Genomic DNA, 14,503 nt, shown 5'->3' with positions numbered 1-14,503 from the left:
ATTAAATTTACTCAGATCATTTGCTAGCATAAGTAGGACCACTATTAGTATTTAGTTGTAATGAGAATTCCAGAAAAGAAATGGATAAAGAGATATTTGACAAAGTTAAGTTCTAGATGGTACAGTGGTCTTTCTCTGAAGTTTCCAGGGTCCTGAATCATGCCTGGGGCTATGATCACTAGCTGACTAGTTATAGATAGGCATTGTACAAGCCAGTAGTGCACTCTGAGCACAGATCTTTACCTTCCTCACAGCAGAGAAGGTCCAATACACAGACTGCCATGGTTCCAGATGTCGAGCTGCTCTCCATTCACTACTAACTATGTGTTAGGAGCTTGGGCTACTGTACAAATGATGCCTTTTACAGAGGACAGGCTCTGGTGAGCTGCCTCTAACTGTTTCACTTGCCAGAGTCTCATCACTCATCAGACCCAGGGCAAGCATGAAACTAAAAACTAATAGGACCTATTAAATTAACAGTGGTCATTAACCTTCAGAAATGCAAACTTCAGGCTTTTGACTTAAGTTTGGGGATCTTTGAAGTTTAAGGCAATTTTAATTTTGAGCTATTAATAAGACTTCCCCATTAGGTAACAAGATATTCAGAAGTACCTGAGAAATAATCACAGAAAATCCTGAAGGAGAAAGCAATTGGATTTTCTCATGTAAGCATGAACATTTATATCCAGCTGATACTGTAAATGAAGCAAAAGTGTGAACGATAGTAATGCACAGCAGTTTCATGGAGGAAGAACTCTGTGGAAGGCTTAGTCTTACTAGATTCAGTAGATAGTTAGATATAACAGATTCTCAGGCTGTACTAAAAGTAATTTTAGGTGAAAACTTGTAAATAATCTAACTTTTACTGATTGTATTCTTGGTTCAGCTCTTTTTTTGGCCTCTAAGTAAATTTGAGTAGCATGCAATTATGTTCACCTTCCATGTTTACCATATTATTTAGAAGAAATGTTTTTAAAAACTTCTAATATACTCCAATTTTCCTTTCAAAATCCATCCCAAACCTGTTTATGTTGTCATCTAAAAAATTTTTATTATGTTGTACAAAAATATTAACTTTCAAAATGAGATTTTAGTAATCACAAATATAAAAGTGGTTTGGTTTTTCATCCCCTAAAAGGCTTGAAATGAGAAAAAAAAACCTCCATTTTTTTTTTTTACATAAATGACAAGGTAAAATTTCTTATTTTGCTAATATTGTGAGCATATCACTGGATGCATGTTTAATTGACCAGACAGCCATCTCTGCTGTATACCTGCTTTGAAATGAAGTTTACTCATTTTTATTCACTTGCTTTAGGTTTAACTTCACAGCATATGCAGAAGGCTAAATAAAGCTTGTGTTTGTAATTTAATTACATTGGTACTTAGCATGACTAAATGCATAGTTTTGAGCACATTAAAGGATGTGGTCATTTATAAGGTGACTGACCATTAACTTGTATGGCTAAATTTTTTTCTTTTTTTCATTATTATATTTGTGTTTTAATTTTACACATCAGCCATGGGTTCCCCTATCCTCCCCCCTCCCGCTCCCAACCCCACCTTCCCCCCATACCCTCCCCTCCATTCCCATCTCCTCCAGGGCCAAGATTCCCCTAGGGATTCAGTTCAACCTGGTGGATTCGGTATAGGCAGGTCCAGTCCCCTCCTTCCAGGCTGATCCAGCTGGGGGCTCCATAGCCTTTGGTTCATAATTCATGTGCTTCCATTTATTTGGCTATTTGTCCCTGTGCTTTTTGCAATCTTGGTCTCAACAATTCACACTCTTACAGTCCGTCCTCTTTCTCGACAATTGGACACCTGGAGCTCCACCTGGGGCCTGGCTGAGGATCTCTGCATCCACTTCCATCAGTCATTGGATGAGAGTTCCAGCATGACTGTTAGGGTGTTTGGCCATCTGATCACCAGACTAGGTCAGATCAGGCTTTTTCTCGACCATTGCCAGCAGACTACAGAGGATATATCATTGTGGATTTCTGGGGACCTCTCCAGCACTCTGCCTATTCCTGTTCTCATGTGGTCTTCATTTATGCTGGAGAGGATGTGGAGCAAGGGGAACTCTACTACACTGCTGGTGGGAATGCAAGCTTGTACAGCCACTTTGGAAATCAATATGGCGCTTCCTTAGAAAATTGGGAATCAATCTCCCCCAAGATCCAGCTGTAGCACTCTTGGGCATATACCCAAGGAATGCTCAATCATACCTCAAGAGCATTTGCTCAGCTATGTTCATATCAGCACTGTTTGCAATAGCCAGAACCTGGAAACAACCTAGATGCCCTTCAACTGAAGAATGGATAAAGAAAATATGGTACATATACACAATGGAGTACTACTCAGCAGAGAAAAACAATGACATCATGAGGTTTGCAGGCAAATGGATGGATCTAGAAAAAATCATCCTGAGTGAGGTAACCCAGACTCAGAAGGACAACCATGGTATGTACTCACTCATAGGAGGATACTAGATGTAAAACAAAGATGACTAGACTGCTACACAGCTCCAGGGAGGCTACCTAGAAAACGGGACCCTAGGAAAGACACAGGGATTGCTCAATGATAGAGAAATGGATGAGATCTACATGAACAACCTGGATGACAGTGGGAGAAATGAAGGGCAAGATTTGGGGGAAAGAAAACTAAGGGGAGCAGGAGATCCCAGCTGGATCAAGAACAGAAAGGGAGAAGAAGGAATAACATGATAAATGAAGACCAAATTATTTTGAATAGTTTACAAAAATTACTAGCTCTTTTAAAAAAAGATTTATTTATTTATTATGCATACAGTGTTCTGCCTGCATGCATGTCTGCAAGCCAGAAGAGGACACCAGATTTCACTATAGACTAGGATTTTATCTCTGTACTAGATCTTATCTCTGTTAAGTTTGAACCTTAAAAATTGAATTGAAAGTCCCTTGGCATCAGAATAAAACTTTAAACCATAAATACATCTGCAAAGAAAAAGTAGCTAGACATTTATCTTTAGGTCAGTTTCTGATAGTGTGAATAGACCTTAGGAATGAATTTACAGATCTTATTAAATATGCCTTATTTATCAAACATATATTGTTTCTTATTTAAGAATTTAGAAGCCTGGTTTGTTAGCAAAGATATAAGTGGTTAGACATACATCTTGAAGTCAGTTTTTGTTAACTTTAGTATATTATCATATAAAAATCATCCCAATTATAAATATCTTAGAGACCTGCCATGGTCTCATTAGTCTAAAGGAAAGATCTACTAATAAGCAGAGGGCTCAGTAGGTCTAAAGTGTCATAGCTGCTGCCTTTTACCAATAACAGCCACAGATGTTCCTGGCTTCCCTCTTAGGCAGGTTTTTCCTGGTAGTCTTTTCTAGAGATGGAGGTGCCAGCAGGTCAGTATTACTGTCATGTTTTAATAAGATTGGATCGATTTATTTTTTAATTTATCCTCTTCCTTTTTAAAGCAAAGAAACTTAGCTGAAGGAGCATACTAAGCCTTGCTTGCATTCCCATCTCTTCTTCCCTGTCTGTCTCTGACTACTGTGTCCCAACTGTTGCAGCTTTCTGTTACTGCCTCCACCCTGGAGGACCTCATTCCAAACGTTTCTTCCACTGCTCCTTTCTGCATCCGCGACACTCCCGCAGCATTCCTTTTCTCGCAGTCTAGGCTCGTTTCCATACTCAGCGCACCTCCATCCTTCATGTGCTAATTTATAGATGAGTTCAATGTTGAGCCTCAACCTTCCTGCAGGATAACCATTTGTGCTGAAGCTGTACAAATTGGGTTTCCAAAGCTTCCATTATGACTGGAAGACTGATTCTTTCTTAGTCTGTCCAATAAACTGTCATCCAAATTTAAATAAACAGCAGAGTCAGTTAAAATAGTCAAAGGCTGAGAAAAACCTAATAAAAGCTGATTGACTATGGTAAGTTTTCATTGTTGAGGTGTACAATTAGGGATGGGTACAGCCTTTTTTTTAATAAATAATTTTTTTCTTTATTATTATGTGTTTTAAATTTTATACATCAGCCATGGGTTCCCCTGTCCTCCCCCTCCTGCCCCTACTCCCACCTTCCCCCCAGCCCCTCCCCTCCATTCCCATGTCCTCCAGGATCAAGGCACCCCTGGGGATTCATTTAAACCTGGTGGATTCAGTACAGGCAGGTCCTGTCACCTCCTTCCAGACTGAGCAAAGTGTCCCTGTGTAAGCCCAAGGTTTCAAACACCCAGCTCATGCACTAAGGACAGATCCGGGTCCCACAGACTGGATGCCTCCCAAACAGATCAAGCTATTCAATGGTCTCACTTATCCAGAGGGCCTGATCCAGCTGGGGGCTCCACAGCCTTTGGTTCATAATTCATGTGCTTCCATTCGTTTGGCTATTTGTCCCTGTGCTTTTTGCAGTCTTGGATTCAACAATTCACACTCTTGCAGACCCTCCTCTTTCTCGACAGTTGGACACCTGGAGCTCCACCTGGGGCCTGGCGGGTACAGCCTTTTTTGAGGGTGTGGAATTTGTATATAAAACATAAGCTCTTTATCCATTTGAAGAGCCATCTATTCAAGCATCAAAAGAAATTGTTATAACATTTTTAGATGTAATTTTAGTCAGTACCTATGAGGTATCTTCAAAAAATTTTAAGAGGGGATTATGTTGGATAATGATTAGGTCCTGAGCAACATGTTAATGCAATGTGCCAAATATTGTCAACATGGAACAAATAATTAACCTGCATTTTATTTAATGGCACAATAGTTTTTATAGTCTCTTTACCTGTAAGTTTTAAAGATGTGTCCTTCTATCATTATTAAGTCTATAAGTTGAAAGGAAAAGTATTGGTCCAAGACCCCCAGGACCAAGTTCACCACACAAAGGAGATTTATTTGCCCCAGAGAGACAGAGGGCAGGAAATAAGAGACAAAGACAGAAGACAGAGGATGAGGGAAAAGGGGAAGGGAACAAGGGAAACCAGGCAGGAGTATCTGTCCTGGAGGGACAAAGGGTTGCCTCTGGATAGAGAGGAGACAGATGCAGCATGTAGGAAAATGGCAGTTCATGTAGGTACAAGGGTTAGGATGAGGTGTCTAATTTTTTTTTTTTCCCCTGAGATAGGGTTTCTCTGTGTAGCTTTACGCCTTTCCTGGAACTCACTTTGTAGCCCGGGCTGGCCTCAAATTCACAGAGAGCTGCCTGGCTCTGCCTCCTGAGTGCTGGGATTAAAGGCATGCGCCACCACTGCCTGTTGAGGTGTCTAATTTTAATTGGGCATGCTAATTATGTGAGCCACAGGGCCTTTTGATTCCTGGACTTCAGTACTTTGGTAGCTGGACCTTGGTAGTCAGTCTCAGGAGGAGTAAGTGACCAAATAAGGGGACAGACCTTGGGACTAGCTTCAGGAATATAATCTGATGGTTTTCAGCAAAGCAGAGGGAATGGGGAAAAGGGCAAGGCCTGCCAGAGCCACATGCTTGAGTGGGCTAGTGTCCCTTCATACGTTTTTTTCTAAATAAGGAGTTACAGATCATGTGGAGAATTGTGACATGTATAAATTTCTATAATTGAGAAGAAAGGAAGAGATTAATTTTGTAAGCTACTGTGCAGTAGCTTTATATAATGAGCTAATAACCCGTTCTACTTCAGGTGTTACATTTCTCATAGAATTTAACCAAGAGTCTCTAGAAAGCAACTAAAGAACACAGCCAAATTCTTAGTAGTGATGGGCAAATAAGAGCATACACAATCTGACATGGCATGAAATTTAAAAGTTTGATCCTTTAGTTTATTTACCATGAAAGTCAAGCACTCACTTAAGCATTGATTTGATGAGCAGAAGAGGAGAATGTCTTCCCTATACTGAATGACCAATACCCCAGGAAATGTAACTAGCGTTGGCATAAGAGCTTTACATACTAGCTGCAATTGTTCCTGTACTAGACATTGGGCTTGTTTTAATGTGTTTTTTTTTTTTTCCCCATGAAGAGACCACTGATCAATCTATATTAAGTAACTGCCAATGTGAGGGCAAATAAACAAAAAATAAATAAACAAATCTAAGCTCTGGGGTGCCAAGCTAGCTCATGCTGCAGGTGGTGGAGCTCTGCCCAACATTCCTAGGAACTCAGGTGTGGCCACTCTGCCTGGTGGGTCCTGTGTGGAAAGGGCTGACAGACAGCAAGCAACCACAGAGTTTTGAATTCCAATCAGATCATGCAGGACTCAAGTCCCCAAAGTGTGTGATTGGCCTGTAAGTCTAATGGTTGCAGAGTCCATTCTGCCTACCCTGCCAAGATGTGTCCAGAAAAAAAATTTTCCTTTTCTCCATTTTATAAAAATAACTGACAAAGATTTTATGTTCCCTTTCATGGGCACTTTTTCATTATTTCCTATGCATATAAAATTGCAGAGCTATAGCTCTGAATTATTTTGTTTTTGTGAATATTAACAAACATTTCAATAATTGTACAAAATGATTTGTTGAAAAGGACTGAGAGGAACCCAGGTTGATCCCACTTTTTCACTTAAGGTCTCAGATCCTAACAGTGAGAGACTTGAGTTTTCTGCACCCCTAATTATTTTCAAAGAAATCTTTTCTTGTCTTTTCCTGAGGTTGTACTCCCCACATCTGGTGCCAGTTACAGGGGTCTCTATAGGCACCAAAGTTGGCAGGGAAATGAACCTTGAAGAGGTGAAAATGAAAACTCTGTTCAGCACAACTTAGACTAGATCACATAGAGAGTCTGATGCCAAGGGGTATATTGCTGGAATATTTAAACACAGCACAATTTGGAAAAAAAATTTCCTCGTGCAATACAATCCCTGGTGTGCAAGGAGACATACTTATATTGAAACTCAAAGTTTGTGTCATTTCTTCTATGAAGATGGGTTCTAGAGATAGGCTACATGTATTTAGCTTAAGGGCCTAGGTAAGGATATGTATGGCATGGGAAGGATATCAATCATAGAATAGACAGCATAGAGGTCACTTAGGCTATTAGCCACAGTCCTGGTTGTAGGAGCTTGATATAGCCTGGCCCTTTGGATAACACAGATCACTAGGCTGTTAATCTCCTCCAATTCCCAGCCTTTTGCATTGGATAAAAAGTTACATGCTCTTTCCTTTGAGAGGACAATCATGTGTGCTTAATGTTCCTGGTTTCTCTGGAGATCTCTGGGCACAAGGACCTTCATGCACACAGGTTCATATATGCAACTGCATTGCTGTGTCTAGAAAACACATTTCTAAGAGGATCAAATAACTTATATTCTACTGTTTAGCCTATTTCCTTATCAGGAGAAAATTAAAATATATGACTATTTTACCTTTATGTTTATGTGGTATCTGCTAAGAACATCCTGAAACATGATTGTTATTTCAGGATAACTTGGGATTCCAGGAAAATTAGTTGAGGTCACCAAAGTACTGCCATGCTTAGAGACTGAAGGCAAGTAAGGGAAATGAATTAATTGGCAGAGAGTACAGAGAAATATTGAACAATCTAAGTGCTCCCATGAGTTAAATAATACCTTCACTATCATGAAATCTCATTACTTTGTAAAATTATGGAAATAATTATGTTTATATTTAATTTTTACAGTTTTCAAATGCATACTTGAGTGTAAGACAATTGAAAATGTCATTTTAAACATACCTTATTTTCAGTTTACCAAAGAGGAGCAATGGAGGAATTTCAAAGCATCAAAGTGATTTTTCAGGTTAAGATTTATCTTTTGTATTTCAGATCTCTTGAGCTTCCTTAATGTTAATTTTTAAGCTGTTTTGGTCTGTTCTTTTTTTTTTTTTTTTTTTTTTTTTTTTTCCTGATAGCGTTTCTACAAGAAAGCAGCTGCCTTTGTGCTGAGAGCAGTTGGTAAACATTCTCCGCAGCTAGCCCAGGCCATCGTTGACTGTGGAGCTCTGGACACACTGGTGATATGCTTGGAGGATTTTGACCCTGGAGTCAAGGAGGCTGCAGCCTGGGCACTTGGATATATTGCAAGACATAATACAGGTAATGGAGTATATTTGAAAACAGGGTAACTCCAGATTTATTACATGAATCCAGTTTCAATAAACAAGAGATTGAGTTTTAGGGTGATTGTGTACATGATGAGAAATCAAGTTTGAATGATAGTTTATTTGGATCACATACCTACAACATGCTCATACATATTAGTCTTTTTGGGAAATTCTTTACAAAAATTTTATTTGTGATTTTATTTATTTATAAAAGTGCATTACATCAGTATTGCAAATAAAGACACATTTTCTCTAAAAGATGTCTACCTAATCACCTATTTTACCTCATGATTAACTTCCTATCTTAATACAAAGACAAAATCTTTTCTTTCTGCTTTGAAAGGTATCTTAATAGAATATGTCCATTAATCTTTGCCTGGAAAGTAGTGCTTCCTATTGGTTGGGTTTAGAAAGCAATTGGAATTCTTTTTTCTCTGACCAAAAGGTCATTAAACCTTGAACTTAAATACAACTTTCTATAATTTGCAATCTCTCCCTGAGTCTCTTTTATTATATACAATCTCTTCCTTAAAATAACTATTACATTTTAAAACATTCAAGCATTACTTAGGAAATGATTAAGAAATCTAAAGTTAATTTAATATTTTAACAACTTAACCATTATTTTCTATTAATAATCAAAAAATAAAAATTATACGGATTGAGAATGAACCAATAGTAAGAGGATGAATTCTGAGAACTGATACATTTTAGAATCTTGCCTCAGGATCAGTCCTTTCAAATACTTAAAATGTTAAGAATACAATTTACACAGTAAAAGTGATTTGATTTGTTTTCAGTATGAAAATACTTTTAATTTCTTTACTACAGGTACAATGGCATCCAAGTCATCAATTTCTAAGACCAAACTCTTGAAATGCTGGAAAAAACTCCTCATGTTCTTCTAATTTGTTGATAATGCTTTGTAGGTCTTCAGGTCCTAATACTTGTTTAACCTCCTTATTCACATCCTCATTAATTATCGTACACAGTTTTCCAACTGTGCTGAACACTACACACAATGAGGATGAACTGTCTAATTCTTAGAGCTCCTGGAGGTTTCTCACAGAGTTTCTCACACTTCATTCATTGAGGGTAGACTCCATTTAAAGACTGCACATCAAATAGCTTTTGGAAGTGAGAAACAATAGCTTGCAAAGTTTGAAAGTTTGGCATGTTGCTGCTCTCCTTCTCATTTCCAACCTCTTCCAACATGGTATCTATAACTGATCTTTGACTTTTACACCTTCATTTTCATTCGGTTTCTTTAGAGATGCCAAGGTACCAGTTCTGCAGACAGTGTTTTTAAGGATTTATACAAACCCTTTAAGGATGCCAGTTCATCTGCCCACATTTCTATTATAGGAATGAGATGTTCAAATCCACAATCTTGAACAATATCTTTATTGAAGTTTTGGGCTCCTCCCTTGCTCTGTTTATAAATAATTACCGGAACTTGAAGATTGTGAATAATTGAATTGATGCTGCACAGCACCTGAAAGTATCTCTGGTCAATTAGAGCCTGTTGATGGCTGTGTTTGGGGGCACTCATCTTTTTCCTCCATGTCATCAGCCTTTTTTTGACCAATAATCTCTTATAATTTGATGCTTTTCTTAAGGGCTTTTTCCAGTTTCTTCGCCTGTTGTTGTCTTAATTCATGTTCTGTGGGCCTGTTTTCCAGATCCTTTTGGAGGCTCAGCTTCTCACCTAAAAGTGTGTCAATCTTGGATTTTGATTCCTTGAGTTGATTCTGTAACATCAGAAGGCTTTTATAACTTGGTGAGGCATCCAGGTTTCTGTAGTCTTTTTCTTCTGACTGACTATCATCTTTCTTATACTGCCTTTGTGTATGGGATTTTTGAAGTTTAGATTCATAGTAATCAATTAGACAAAGCAATTGTTTATCCAAGACTGTGTGAGGAACTCTCTTGCAGAGATGGGCAAACGCTCTTCTTCCTCTTTGGTTAATCTGTAGATATGCTTCTGAAAGGAAGCAGTGGTCTCTTCTTGCTCCATTCAGTTTTTCTTATAGTGCTGGCATTTCATCTGTAACAGTTTATGCTCCTTTTGAAGGTATTTTATTCTTTTTTGTTGCTGGCAAATCCTGTTTAGTGACTCATCTTCTAATTCACCGGTTTTGGATTTCATGCTGTCCATAATCTGCTCCAGGTCATTGGCTTGATGTTCCTGGTGTGCCACTCAGTTCTGTTCTAGCCGAAGTTCACTTTTAAGCTGCTGGTTCATCTCTATGAGCTCCCATATCATGCTCTGCTAACCTGTTGTTTCTTCCATCAACATTTTGAAATTCTGCCTCATTCTTTGTGATGATTGTTTGTCAAAAATGATGAGATTTTTGAGATCGGTTCTTTTTTGTTTTGTTTTGTTTTGTTTTTTGTTGTTGTCGTTTGTTTTTTCATCATGGGAACAAAAATATACCTAAAAGAGAAGCTTCTGAAAAAACCATTTGTTTTTCCCTGTCTTGTATCTTTCCTCAAACTTGACCTTGGCCTCCCGCCTGGCCTTAAGTTTCAGGGCTGAGTCTCTAAAGACATCCTTGTTGACAACTGTTTTGTCCAAGAGGATGTCCACAGAGTACCTTGTGGGCATGAAGTGATTATAGTTATAAACTTTCACAAAGGACTTGATCTTTGACCTCTTGGCCATTTTCTTCTTGCCCATGGCAGCTGTCACTTTTCAAGGATAGCAGTCAGTTCCAGCCACCAGGGCATGGCTGTAAGGGCGGTCTGAGGTGCCATCATCAATATTTTTCACTATGATAGCTTTGCGTCCAGAGTAGCATCCAGCCAGGACCAGCACCACTTTCCCAGGTTTCATGAACTTGCCCATTTTGACAGCAAGGAGCCAGTACCCAGCAGAAAGTGAGATTGGTCCTTTGGACTAGACCATGCGTCATCAACAGCCCATTTATGCTTTCCCATTCTGCTTCCTCCTGTTGTTTTTCAATCAGGAGTCTGTTTGATAATGGACTGGAGTCCTGGGCTTTAGAGGCTGCTGGATGCATCATTTCTTTTGTAGAACCCAAAGAAAAGGTCAACAATAAAAAAATTTGAGTTCCCTCAGTCATAGTGATTCCTCTTGCAGTTTACTCGTGGTCATCCAAGTTAATCTCAATAAAAGGGTCACCTAGTGAGTCGCATGTCCGAAACTGGATCTTGATCTCAGCCGACGCTTGCAGCTTGCAGGTGCCTGCCCCTCCCCCCACGCAGGAAAGGGATGATGTAGAGGAATGGGACTGGCCCTCTAAGGCTTTGGCGGCAGTCACAATCTTGCTTGTAATCAGGAAGCTGAGGTAGATTACCAGTTCAGGGCCAACCTGGATTCCTCAGCAAGGTCCTGTCTGAAAACCAGTATAGTAAAATAAAATCGAAATAATAAAACAAACCAAAATAAATATCCCAAATCAATTATTAAATAAAATTATCCTTGAAACTTGTTTGTTAATGTCTCATCTCATGAGAATTCATTGGGTCTTTGTTATAAGTAATGTTTAAAATGATAAAATTATATAGTGCATTACACTTATATTAATATTATGTGTAAGTTTTCATATGGATATAAATTATAAAGAATTATGCATTTGTATTACAGTTAGTAGAATTTGGATGCTTTTTCAAAACTTCCATATTTTCTTCCTTGTGTTTATGTACAAAATAGAAGCTACTGTGTACTGAATAGTTATAAGCCTGACTCTTTGCCTTGCATTTCAGATACCATCATCTCCTTTTCATTATAGCTACTTTATTTAGGTGCTTGTGTCCCTACTAAACAGTGTAACTTAGAGAGAATGCCTGAAGCTATGTGAATGGAGCTGTTAGGGTCGGCATCCAAAACAGAGAGCTTCTCTCCAATATCGGGTCACAAAAGAAGCTTTATCAGCACGAGCTCATGGGACACCAGCGCGAGAAGTAGCTGGTGACCCCGAGTCTAAGGCTCGCAGGCCTTTTATGAGGCGGTTCCATCAGGGCAGGGGAGCGGGGTCACCCAGAGTGCAGACATCTGGACGCCAGATGTCTCCACGGTCTTTCTCAGAGTCTGGGTGAGTAAACGAATTCCGAGCTTATCTAGCAAGGGGTTATTTGCAAACATTCTTCTCAAGCAATTTATCTTGCAAACACAGTCACAGGTGGTTGTCCTGCAAGCATTCTGTTAGCACAGAATGATGGGCTAACTTTCTGGTATGGGGCATGGGGGCAGAGTGCAGTATTTTCCACTGAATCTGCAATTAGCAGAGCTAGTGGGGGGGCTTGTTTCCCTTACAATGGCCTTTCATTCCTCCCTTTCTCTTGTGCCGACCTTTAATCCTAAAGGTCACTGCCAGATACCAGCTGGTATCGTTGTCTCAGGACCATCATCTTAACCTCATTTACCTCGGATCATACAAAAGCCGAGATTCGATTGAGGATACATGGTCCAATCATGAGGATAAGAATTAATACAATAAGTGGTCCTGTGAGGGCTGACAATAATGGAGTTAGCCATGGGGATTGATTATACCATCCCTCAAGCCAGCTTTGAGAGCCTCATAAGTTCCTTTCTCTGGCATCTAATCTTTCTCTAAGTTTGGTCATCGATTCCCTTACCACACCTGTATGATCCGTGTAGAAGCAACAGTTTTCCTTCAGGGCAGCGCACAGACCACCTTCCTTTAAGAACAGTAAGTCCAGTCCTCGTCTATTTTGCAAGACCACTTCCAATAACGAAGTTAAAGACCTTTCTAAGGCAGTAACGGAGGTCTCGATTGCTCTGAGGTCTTGTTGGACTGCCGCTTCTAGGATCCCCAACTGCCTAGGGCCTTCAATTAATGCTGCTACTCCGGTTCCTACCCAGGCTAGCACTCCTGCTCCTAGCAACACGGCTAGGGTGGCGCTGACAGGTTCTCTGGGGAACCTAGTCCTGCCCGCAAAGTGCTCCTCGAACTCTTCAGCTGGGTAATAGACTAGCCTTGGATAGACTCGGACAAGGACACAGAAGTCTCTAGACTGGTTGAAACTGGCAACCGAGACACACGGGGTGAGTCCTGTACTGCATGCCCAATATAGGCCGAGGGCCGGGACAAGGAAGAGGGACCCATTTGTGGTTGTTATGTTCTCTGTGCGGGCGCAGAGGGGTCTCCCCGAGGTAGGGGTATGTCCTAGACAGGTTCCCAGGCCAGTTACTTCGGGTAAAGTTAACATATGCTTGGTCCCCCAATCACAGCTAGCCGAGGTGTTGTAAGTGAAACTTTCATTCATAGCCATCCCCTCATAATAAGGAGGGCTGAGCTGAAGGCAGATCCAGCAGGACTCAGTGAGATTGGGATAGGTTGAATTCAAAGCCTGACATCCTCCTTTGATTAAGTTTATAAGTCTTTCTCCTGTCCCTAGGCCTGGGGGAGTTGTTGGAGGGCCTGAAATGCTTTTTGGGGGTGAGGGGCGAATCTCAGGCTGATAGATTTTAGGCGTGGGCCCCTTTTGGTCTGGAAGGACCGAGTTTGGGCCAATAGCCGGGCATACTAGTATATTATCCTTGTTTAGCCTTATCTTAAAGAGAAGCACAAAATCATGTCCGGGAGCATAGAATCTCAAACTCCAAGTCCAACCTTTGTACCATTCAGCTAGAGATGTGGATTTTTTTCCTTCAGTAGTGAAGGTTATGTTTAGTACGTTACACAGGGAGGTGTTCTGGCATCCTGTGACGTGCTTACCCTTAGGTGCAAGGTCATCTGGGTGGCAAGGATGATGAACCAGATAAGAGCCCCTGGCCAGTTCAGGATAAGTGATGTTTCGCCCTACTCAGATCCAATCCCATGTAGAGCTAGGTTTCCAATATGTGGTTCCAGTGGTTTCGCATCCCCAAGCCTTACAGTATAGGGATTCTGGTCCCCCGCACCTATGAATCTCCCCTCTTTTTCTACCATCTTGGGGGCATACATAGAATGACAAATAACTGAGGAGGCATCTCCTCCGGGGGGTGGCGCATCCCTGAGGCCTTCCATCATTCATTTTCCCTTCACTTGTTATGGGGAGTTCGCTACCGGGTTCCTTCCCCTGCAAGTCCCAGGTGTCTAGTCTGGCTGCTAACTGACAGATATCTGGCTGGAGTGTAGGCCACCAGGTTCCCAGCGGGTAGTCTGAGCTAGACACTGTCCACACCGTATCTCTCGTCCCAGATATCACTTGCCAAGTTTGTGGTTGGGCCGGTGGGGGTTTGTCTGGCCAGCTTCTGCGCCTAATGCAGAGCTTGAGGGGATGCTCAGTCCGCTCCACAGTCCAGTCCAAATCAGCATCCAGGTCAGGGGCGGGGGCTGGTTTGAGATGGGAGCCATGAATCCAGGCAGCAATCCCGTCCACCTTGACTGCTGTCGGGGTGTTCAGCAGGACTTGGTATGGTCCCTTCCACCAGGATTCCAAAGTCTGATGCTGGTGTCTGCGGACGTATACAAAGTCCCCCACATGGAACTGATGGGCAGCGCTGTCC

The 14,503-nt window shown here is 40.8% G+C and overlaps 1 protein-coding gene and 2 pseudogenes across 3 annotated transcripts in view; 1 reads left to right on the top strand and 2 right to left on the bottom strand.

Annotated features, from left to right (window-relative positions):
• LOC118589788 (sperm-associated antigen 6) overlaps positions 1–14,503 on the top strand; it is a 176,581-nt gene that overhangs the window by 59,770 nt on the left and 102,308 nt on the right. For all 3 annotated transcript variants that reach the window (XM_036197364.1, XM_036197363.1, XM_036197365.1), the window contains one exon: positions 7,834–8,017. In XM_036197364.1, the coding sequence (XP_036053257.1) occupies positions 7,834–8,017 (184 nt within the window). The remainder of the gene's footprint in view (positions 1–7,833; positions 8,018–14,503) is intronic.
• Positions 8,822–11,111, bottom strand: LOC118589046 (annotated as a pseudogene).
• On the bottom strand, positions 10,463–10,873 carry LOC118589791 (annotated as a pseudogene).

Source organism: Onychomys torridus, chromosome 8 (genome assembly GCF_903995425.1).
Source record: "Onychomys torridus chromosome 8, mOncTor1.1, whole genome shotgun sequence".
In the NCBI taxonomy this organism is placed as follows: Eukaryota; Metazoa; Chordata; class Mammalia; order Rodentia; family Cricetidae; genus Onychomys; species Onychomys torridus.
Note: the sequence above shows the minus strand (reverse complement) of the source record. Positions and strands in the feature narration are given on the sequence as shown.